Raw genomic sequence first — 8479 nt, forward strand, 5'->3', positions numbered from 1 at the left:
CCGTCGTCTTCTTTTTGTTTTCCTCCTCTTCCTCCTCCTCCTTCCGCTCCGCAGACATTTTCTTCACGGCAGTCGAAGACATTTGACTCGCCTTTGTTACCTCTTCCTTCCTTCAAGAGAAAGAACATGCATGTGGACAATCAATAGATGGTAAAAGAAAAAAAAAAAAAAAAGAGAGAGAGAGAGAGAAACACGCAACAACAAAGGAAAAGAAAACAAAAGAATATAATTATCGTCATCTGATGTCTGGTAAATGCAAAAAAAAAAAAAAAAAAAATACCTCCACAGCAAAGATGCAGATAAAAGAGACGGCAATGACGCGTCATGCACACAAACTCGCGGAGATGAACGTGTCGTGTCACGCTCAAAGGAAAGAAAAAAAAAAAAAGGCAGAAAAGGCAGAAAGGGCAGAAAAGGCAATCCATACATGCATGCGTTGCACGTCACGTCTCCCCCCTTCCTCCGCCTTTTCCTCTCATTAAACTCAACTCCCGAGAGGTCGCTACATTCCCTGCGCCCGCCGCTTTCGCTCTGACAGCTCTTCCAGGAGATGCACCGTCTCCGACAAGTCCTCCTCGATGCGTCGGGCCCAATTTGACAAATCCCCCATTTCCTTCAGCTCCGTGTTGAACTTCCCAAAAAGTGTGGCCCACGCCGTCATCTGCCGCTGAAGCTGAGAGGACCGTGCGGCAATCGCCTTGAGCTCCATCTCAATCTTCCTTTCACGTGCAAACGCAGCAAACACCTCCGCGTTAGCGCTATCGGTAACAGCATCACAGGCCGCCTGTGCGTGTTGCCGCACCTCCTCCCACGCCCGCGATCCAACGGCCCGCAGTTCCGCCTGACGCTCCCTGTGTGCTCGAATCAAACCTTCCAGCACTGACGTTGTATTCGTCGTCGTCGCCGTCGTCGTTGGCGATGGAGAAAACAACGGCGGAGCCCCTCGAACGAAATGCGCCTCGTCGTTCCCGCTGCTCTGTTTCCCATCGCAGACCAACAACGCGGTCTCTTGGCCCTCGTTTCCGGCCCCAGTGGGGCAATGCGGGCATGTTATTTCTTGAGAACTACCCACGTCCTTCTCTCCGGTTGCTTCTGCCGCCTTACTTATCGTGTCACCATCCGTAGACATGACTTTTCTCTACGTAAAGAAAAATGTACCTGAGATACCGCCGTGCACATGCAACGTAATATATATATATATATATTATAGAGAGAAAGAGAGAGAGAAAAGCACGCAATGGAACACAAGTGGTGACAGAAAATTAAACGCCACTCTGCCGAGTTGGGATCTCCTTCTCCTCTCCTTCTCTCCTTCTCTTCTCTCCCTCCCTCCTTCAAAGACGCATGCATTACATGCACGGTTGCTTTCAGTATTTTGCCGTTAATTTCTTAATAGGTGAAAAAAAGATAGGAAAAAAAAAAAAAAAAGAAACAAAGAGAAAGAGAGAGAAAGAGAGAGAAAATTTTTGCACCGTTGCTTCATTTCCTTTTCAAACCGCACACACACACACATACACATATATCCAATGCAGCCTCCTCCCTGTCAAAGGCCTCGTCATCCAAGCCGTGGCCTCGCTTCACCGGCGGTGCGGTTTTGACGTCTGCAGTGGATTGGCAAACGGCATGGTTCCCACCACAGGCACGCTGTACGGCAGCAATTCGTCCACAAGGTCGATGTGCGACAATATCATGCGGCGGCAGCACATGCGGTCAAGCTGCAGGGCGTTGAGCGCCTCCGCCTCAGTGTAGTCCTCGCTAAGCAGCTGCTGGTACTTCTCGTAAAGGTTCCCAATGACTTTCCCGCAGGAGTAGCAACGCACAGGAATAAGCATGAGGCTGACGCTACAAACAAACAGCAGCAGCAGCAGCAAATAACTACAACCCTTCAAAATAAAATAAAATTAAAATAATAAAAAAGAACAAGCATGGGGACCAAATACACATAATTAAACGCATACACACTTTATTTTCTTAGGGAAACCACATGTAATTGGTGGAGGAGGGAAATGAAAGCTCCTTCCTGCACCGCCCCCTCTTTTTGTTGCTGTTGTTATTGTTGGTTCCCTCTTCCCTCATCCCCCCTCTTGAAAGAAGAATAAAAAGACGCCTCCGCCCCCCATTTCTCTTTGCTCCGTTGAGAACTGCGGCAGAAGGGACGGTGAGCATACATGAAAAAGTGGCACGCATCCGGTAAAGAAATGGCAACGGGCCAAATGCCATTCCGCCACTGAATCCAAAAAAAAAAAAAAAAAAGGAGAGAGAGGGAGAGAGAGAATGCAGACAGACAGCCACACGAGGCGTGGAAAAAAGAAAAAAAAAACACCCCCCTTTCTCCTCATGGTCCGTGGAGTCCAGATGACATCAACACATGTACAGAAAAACAGAGACACCCTTCCAAAGAGGCAATCTTTCTCTTTTCTATTTCCTCCCTCCCTCCCAGGTCTGCGGCGTTGAAGCCCCACAAGTCATGTCACCTCCCCCCACCTCTTCCCACTCTACTCTATTGACCCTCTTACTCCCTCCCCTCAATGACGCGGAATGATCGTCAACATCCTCCCTCAGAGAAAGTAGTCAGGGGTTTTCTTCGACACCTGCGCCTCGCCTCGTCGCGGGGCGGGATCAAACTGAAAAAAACATTTATTCATGTGCTCGTCGAGCTCCAGCAATCCGGCAAGATTACCGCAACGGTAGCAGTAATTTGGTGCGCTAAATATCGTCACGAGACGATCATTATGTGCCCAGCTGTATCCGTCCGTCACCAACTGATGTGCCCGTGCAATCATCTTGAGGCCGTTGTTGTGACAGAACTGCTCGGAGATGTCGGCGCCAAAAGTAAAGCCGGCCCCACGTGGACTGATGCCCCACCCATCACGGTCTTCAGGATCCGACCACAACAAATCGCACATGGGCCCCTCGTGTGGAACCTCCTGGACGCGCTCTAAGCTACGAATATGCGCCAGACTATCCAACGTGGGAGAAAGACCGCCGTGAAGGCAAAAGATCTCGTTTTCCACTACCGCTGCCAGCGGCAAGTAATCAAAAAGATCGGTTAGCAACTTCCAGACATTGGCGCTGCCATATTTGCGTACACACTCATCGTAAAAGCCGTAGACCTGCGTAATCTGGCGCGATTCATGGTTACCACGAAGAATCTGAACCCGTTCAGGGTATCGTATCTTAAAAAGCAACAACAATGTGACTGTCTCCACACTGTAGTAACCGCGGTCAACATAGTCGCCCATAAATAAATAATTCGTATCAGGTGGAAGACCACCAATCTTCAGCAGCTCCAGCAGATCATGAAATTGACCATGTATATCGCCACATACGGTCACGGGTGCACGCACGGTGTGCACATTCCCCTCCTTCTCCAGAACCTCCTTGCCTTTCTGGCACAGCTTTGCCACCTGTGGCTCGCTCAATGGTTTTCCCTGTAAAACATACTGAATCAATTCATCCACATTGAAACTGTTAGGCTCACCCACCGCACCCGGTGGTGTGGGGACCGCCACTGCCGTCCCTGTGGTTGTGGGTGACGCTATCGTTTTATTTGCAATTCCAGTGGGTAACGCCCCCTCCATATATGTATATATATATATATATATATATACTGTGTGTATGTGTATTTTATTATTTACTTTTTTACTTCTCTCTCTCTCTTATTTATATATATGTATATGTATATAAACTCTTTCGTCCTCCTCTTTGATTTGTGGAATTTATTCTCGTTCGTCACTCGTTTATTCTTCTTATTCCCTCTGTCTCTATTATCCCTTCTCTCTCTATGTATGTATGTGCGTATCCCTCCTTATCGTCCTACTCTTTTCTCTTGCAATTGCTTCCACTCCCCACCCACTGCAAGAGACTGAGATATGCCGCTGGTGCACGCTAACAATAAATGTGAATCTCGGCCTCAAAAAAACAAAGAAAAAGAAAAAAAGAACAGCAAAGAAAGACTTTAAAAAATAAAATAAAAAAGAATTTAAAAGAAAAAAAAAATGGAAATAAGGCCACCAATAAAAAAAAAAAAAGAAGAAGAAAGAAAGAAATGAACATGTATACATAAAGAAGAAATAAACAAGATTAAAAAGGGATGGGGAGGTACCAAATCCAAATAATAATAATAATAATAATAAAAGAAGATTAAGTAAGTGGAAGTATAAACACATGCATCATCATCACCGTCCTCCGCCTCCGTGTATCCGCCCTACTTCCATATGTATATACTTTCCAAATACAAACACAATCTTCCTCCTCCCCCCCTCCCCCCCCCCCCCCAGAATCATACATGAAACCCGTTAGAACTTATGCATCTAACCATTCATCGAGGTTAAACTCTGTCAGCTGCAACACGCAGTCGCATATATCCGTGATGGAGTCATTTTTCCCCTCGTCCGTCATTCGGGTCGTATGTTTACTGCCACCCACCCCACGACGGCTGCTGTCACACGCGTACCCCTCATCCCCAGAAGGCGGTAGAGAAACCGAATGGGAGAAGTCGTTTGTATCGTTCCAGGAATCACACCCGTCCATCACGCGGGCCCGCCAATTTGTTATCGCCTCTTTTCCTCCATCGCCAACGGTGTCACCACAATACTCCCCGCGATTTCGTTTCTGCCCCAAAGCCGGCTTTGCCTTCCTCCGAGACTTCCGTTCCGTCAGGCTGCTGTTCTGCAGGCGTTGTAGCCGCTCCGCTAACGCCGCCTCTATCTTCTCTCGCCGCTGACGCTCCATCCAACGTTTCTCCAGCACCGCCCGACGCTTCAAGTCATGCACCAACGCCCCCCATTGCAGCGGCTCATCACATAAAGGGCATGGACACGGCTGGGAGGGCAAAAGTGTCAACGATGGAGAAGACGCACAGCGACTCTCTTCAAATGCAGAAATATGGCCACTGGAATCAAGAATTGAGCCGGCATCCCTCGACGAAGAGAAGTCTGCATTGTTCACAGAAAGTGAATGAAGCTGCCGCCCGGATGCATGAGCGTCCATAGTCCCATCATTGCTATCATCCTTTATTTTGTTACTGTATTCACCGCTGCGCTCATTTCTGGTTGACTGCCCCATCGTCGCATCTCGTTTCTGCATCGTTTCGTATGTGAACCACATAGCGAGACACGCCAAGTGAGCACGCAGAGTACAGAACGGGGTGCGAGAACACCGTACAAAATAGGGCGATCGAAGTGGCAGGGAACATAAGGCGCATGGGCATTGATTTGCTTCCAGTAACTCCTTCACTCTGGCGTGTTGCCGGAAAATATCCTCCTCAGACAAATACCTGCAACTCCGCACACGTCGGCTGGGGGCGTCCGCTTCAGGCTGGCTGCTGAGCGGTGCCGTCACGAAGTAGACGCAGCCATCCCCTGCGGTACCATCTCCTCCTGACACCCCGTCGAGGTAAAGACTCATAAAACGCTCCTTCGTAATCTCCTCTATACGCAGTAAAGACGTTGCGACCAATGGAGGAATTGACGGGACACGTCCTTGCAGCTCCGCCACCACCCGCCCAACGTGTTCCGGTTCAAAAATATGTAACGTCAACTGCAGCCGTGCAAAAAGGTCGGCACGTAACAAAAGGTGCAGGACACCTACCGCATACGGAAGACGGTGTACGCCACGCAATTGTGTCATCTGCGTCTTCAGGCGGGTGGACTTCGTTGGGTGCTGCCAACACCACTCAAATTTGAGAGCGATGCGGTCCTCTCCAAAGCCTGAGACGCAACAGAGCAGCTCCCACGGACGCCCACGACGTTTTGTGCGCCAAGCACCACTCACAATTTCCCCGTTGTGTTGCCGAAGACGTCGAATGGGATCGACGGTGTACCCAATGTAGTACTCCCCCGCGCACTGCGGGTCTAGACTCGTGAGGAGGTACACGCAGTGGAACCTCGTGTCCATTTCTCCCCCCGTAACGTATCGTGCAGTGGTGTACTGAAATCAAAGGACCTTCCGCCACACGGACAGAAAAAGGAATACGCACAGAAAAATAAATAAAATAATAAATAAAGGGTAGGAAGTCTATCTATCTCTACAAAGCAAATGGCCTAATCAAGGCAGAGGAAATACCCACAAGAAGTCACCCAATGAACGGCTGTGGATGTCGCTCGCACTCTCCTCTTCCACCACTGTTACAAAAGCCGCATGAAATGTGAAGAGTGGGTGCGTGGAGCACCAGAAAGGGGAAAAATCGACCCCCGAGCACACGGCTATTGTATTTAAAAAAAAAAAACGCTAAATAAGAGAAAAAGAAAAAAAGGTGTGTAAAAACAAAGCTGCAGTGTGGTATCACCACATTCCGCAATACATATCAAGTAGAAGCAGCAGCGGCAGCAATAAAATAAAATAACATCAGACAAATCATACAAACATGCAGGCTCGCTCTCGAGCAGCTTTCTTGCTTCGATGCCACCTTTCTTCATCCTGCAATTCGTCCTGCTATTGCCCCATCAGAAAGGAGAACACAATCAAAGGGGCAGAAAGAGCTTGGCAGCGCTGGTAGCCGCCGCAGTGGTAGTGGCAGCATTGGCAGGCGTCTGTTTCTTGCCTCTTGTCTCTTGTTTTGTTTTTCCCGTTTATTCATTGATTTTTCCTTCCAAGAGAGGGAGAACGGGGCAGGAGAAATAAAAAAGAAAAAACAAGAAGGGAAAAGAAAAAAGAAAACCCCCCGCCCACCGCCTCCCCACTCACCAGAAAGGCGCCATTCACACCGCAGCCACAACACCAAAAGAAAAAGAAAAATGGAATGAAAGGCAATAAGTCCCCTCCTCTTTCCCTTTTGAACGTTGCTGAAGCCGCCCGTTTGTTTGTTTCTCCCTTACAGTTGGTTTCCTTCCATCCTTTCGTTTATTATTTGCCGCCTTTCTTTCCCCCCTCCGTTACCCCACACACACGCCAACACACATAGACACAGAGAAAAAGGCAGGCACGCATGTCTCCTCCCTCCCTCACTCACTGTCAACGGCCTCGCCTCTTCTCCGCCGCCCGCTTGCCAGCTCCTCTACTTCTCGCTGTTTATCCCCCATCCCTGACACCGACCCTCCTCCTTCAAAGCGAGGGGGTTCACTACCTGGCAGAGTGAGGGGAAGGGTGCCTGCCCTCTCGCGTGTCACATGTTGCCTCCACGGACCCCTTTCACTCCCATGCATAACGGAAAGGCAGGCAGATAGGTCTCACATATGCTTGCACTCACGTTCGTGGGCGCACACAAGAGCATCTTCTTTAAACCACACACACACACACACACACACACACACACGCTCTTCCTTCTTCGCCTCATCTCTCATACTCCCTCCGCGGGCCATAATCACACAGGCCACACAAACACACACAAACACCACCGTCTGCAGGGCGCACAAAATACATGTGTCTCGCTGTGGAGAACTCACCCGATTCGAAGCAAAAATGAGAGCAAGAGAGAGAGAATCATCACTTGCAATAACGATCACATCCATAACGATGGAAGTTTTTATAATCATACAAAAAAAAAAACAAAAAAAAACAAGAGAGACAGAGAGGAGGTAATAACCGCCCAAGGACAACATAATTTGTTGTTGTTGCTGTTGTTGTTGTTGTTGTTTTAAAAGAGGTGCACCACAGAAAAGAAAAAAAAGAAAAAGAAAAAAACGCGTTAAAAAAAATTTGCATTTTTCTATTCAATTGACTTCTTCACCTCACGGTGCAGGTGGACAAGGAGCTGATCATAGCCCATGGAGCCACCCTCGTTCTCCTCCTTGAATTGCCGAAAAAACGCCTCCTCGCCGCGGTCCTTTTCGTGAAGAATCACAAAACGCCGCATTCCATCATCCCGCATGAGGCAGGTGTACAATACGTTCTTCAGCCTTTCGCCAAAGTTCTCAAAAAAAACCGTGCGACCAACATCCAAGGCATTCGTGGTGCCAAAGAGTTCAAGCGAAACTTCCGGCACAACAGAGGAACCGATCCACAAATACACAATTCGTGCCTGCTCGTCACAGAGCACATAAACCCCATCTGTCGTGATGCTGTCAAAAATGAGCTGTTGCCAGCCTGGCAGAACGCAGTGGCCCGTCTCTGGATCTATCACGCCGCTTGTGGGTTCAGAAAGGAGATGATGAACGGCATACAAGGTCGGATACAAGTACGTCACACACTGGTGCATGGGAATCGTCATGAGCAAGAAAAGTTTCTGCACGCGATCGTCAATAGGTACGGTGGTGCCCTCCACTAGCGCATCGGCTTTCATAAATGAAAGCACAAACAATGGTATGAGCCGTAGGCGTGAAGGCATCAGCAGAGACGATGTGGCATTGGAAGTGCACACACGACGGTAGGCAATCAACATTTTCAATACACGGTCCTGTGCAGTACTACGGGCATATTGTAGACCTTTGTTGACAGCGTTCCCAATCGCCTCGTGGATATATCCCATAAGTGTCGCCTCCAAATCGGCCTCAAACACACCCGAAAGTGTCGTGACTACTGACATACGAACAGAATGCAC

At 48.7% G+C, this 8479-nt stretch overlaps 5 protein-coding genes across 5 annotated transcripts, besides 21 other annotated features; all 5 read right to left on the minus strand.

Annotated features, from left to right (window-relative positions):
* Positions 1-2832: a sequence feature (heterozygous, non-Esmeraldo-like haplotype).
* Positions 8-50: a sequence feature (CT-rich).
* Positions 153-224: a sequence feature (A-rich).
* Positions 258-277: a microsatellite.
* Positions 503-1129, minus strand: Tc00.1047053511881.10 (GCN5-like protein, putative; the record flags this gene model as incomplete). Its single annotated transcript, XM_800494.1, has 1 exon — positions 503-1129. One exon carries the CDS (start codon positions 1127-1129, stop codon positions 503-505), a length of 627 nt encoding a protein of 208 aa, XP_805587.1.
* Positions 1186-1209: a sequence feature (AT_rich).
* Positions 1292-1336: a repeat region.
* Positions 1400-1463: a sequence feature (A-rich).
* Tc00.1047053511881.14 (DNA-directed RNA polymerase subunit, putative) lies at positions 1578-1832 on the minus strand (the record flags this gene model as incomplete). Its single annotated transcript, XM_800498.1, has 1 exon — positions 1578-1832. The coding sequence occupies one exon, from the start codon at positions 1830-1832 to the stop codon at positions 1578-1580; it is 255 nt and encodes an 84-aa protein (XP_805591.1).
* Positions 1888-1917: a sequence feature (AT_rich).
* Tc00.1047053511881.20 (serine/threonine-protein phosphatase 2A, catalytic subunit, putative) lies at positions 2559-3581 on the minus strand (the record flags this gene model as incomplete). Its single annotated transcript, XM_800495.1, has 1 exon — positions 2559-3581. One exon carries the CDS (start codon positions 3579-3581, stop codon positions 2559-2561), a length of 1023 nt encoding a protein of 340 aa, XP_805588.1.
* Positions 2833-3165: a sequence feature (haploid, non-Esmeraldo-like haplotype).
* Positions 3166-4139: a sequence feature (areas merged during assembly that could not be assigned to a particular haplotype. This can correspond to areas where the two haplotypes were merged or to regions with more than two copies in the genome that were merged during assembly.).
* Positions 3580-3610: a microsatellite.
* Positions 3916-4049: a sequence feature (A-rich).
* Positions 4114-4136: a microsatellite.
* Positions 4140-4254: a sequence feature (haploid, non-Esmeraldo-like haplotype).
* Positions 4251-4278: a microsatellite.
* Positions 4255-8479: a sequence feature (heterozygous, non-Esmeraldo-like haplotype).
* On the minus strand, positions 4306-5898 carry Tc00.1047053511881.30 (hypothetical protein, conserved; the record flags this gene model as incomplete). The annotated part of the gene is made up of 1 exon (XM_800496.1): positions 4306-5898. One exon carries the CDS (start codon positions 5896-5898, stop codon positions 4306-4308), a length of 1593 nt encoding a protein of 530 aa, XP_805589.1.
* Positions 5983-6007: a sequence feature (AT_rich).
* Positions 6617-6660: a sequence feature (A-rich).
* Positions 7225-7255: a microsatellite.
* Positions 7545-7576: a microsatellite.
* Positions 7597-7623: a microsatellite.
* Tc00.1047053511881.40 (protein transport protein Sec24C, putative) lies at positions 7649-8479 on the minus strand (the record flags this gene model as incomplete). Its single annotated transcript, XM_800497.1, has 1 exon — positions 7649-8479. A coding segment is annotated over one exon (831 nt), but the record flags the coding sequence as incomplete, so codon positions are not given.

The sequence above is a fragment of the Trypanosoma cruzi genome, genomic scaffold, assembly GCF_000209065.1.
Source record: "Trypanosoma cruzi strain CL Brener 1047053517181 genomic scaffold, whole genome shotgun sequence".
Classification (NCBI taxonomy): Eukaryota; Euglenozoa; class Kinetoplastea; order Trypanosomatida; family Trypanosomatidae; genus Trypanosoma; species Trypanosoma cruzi.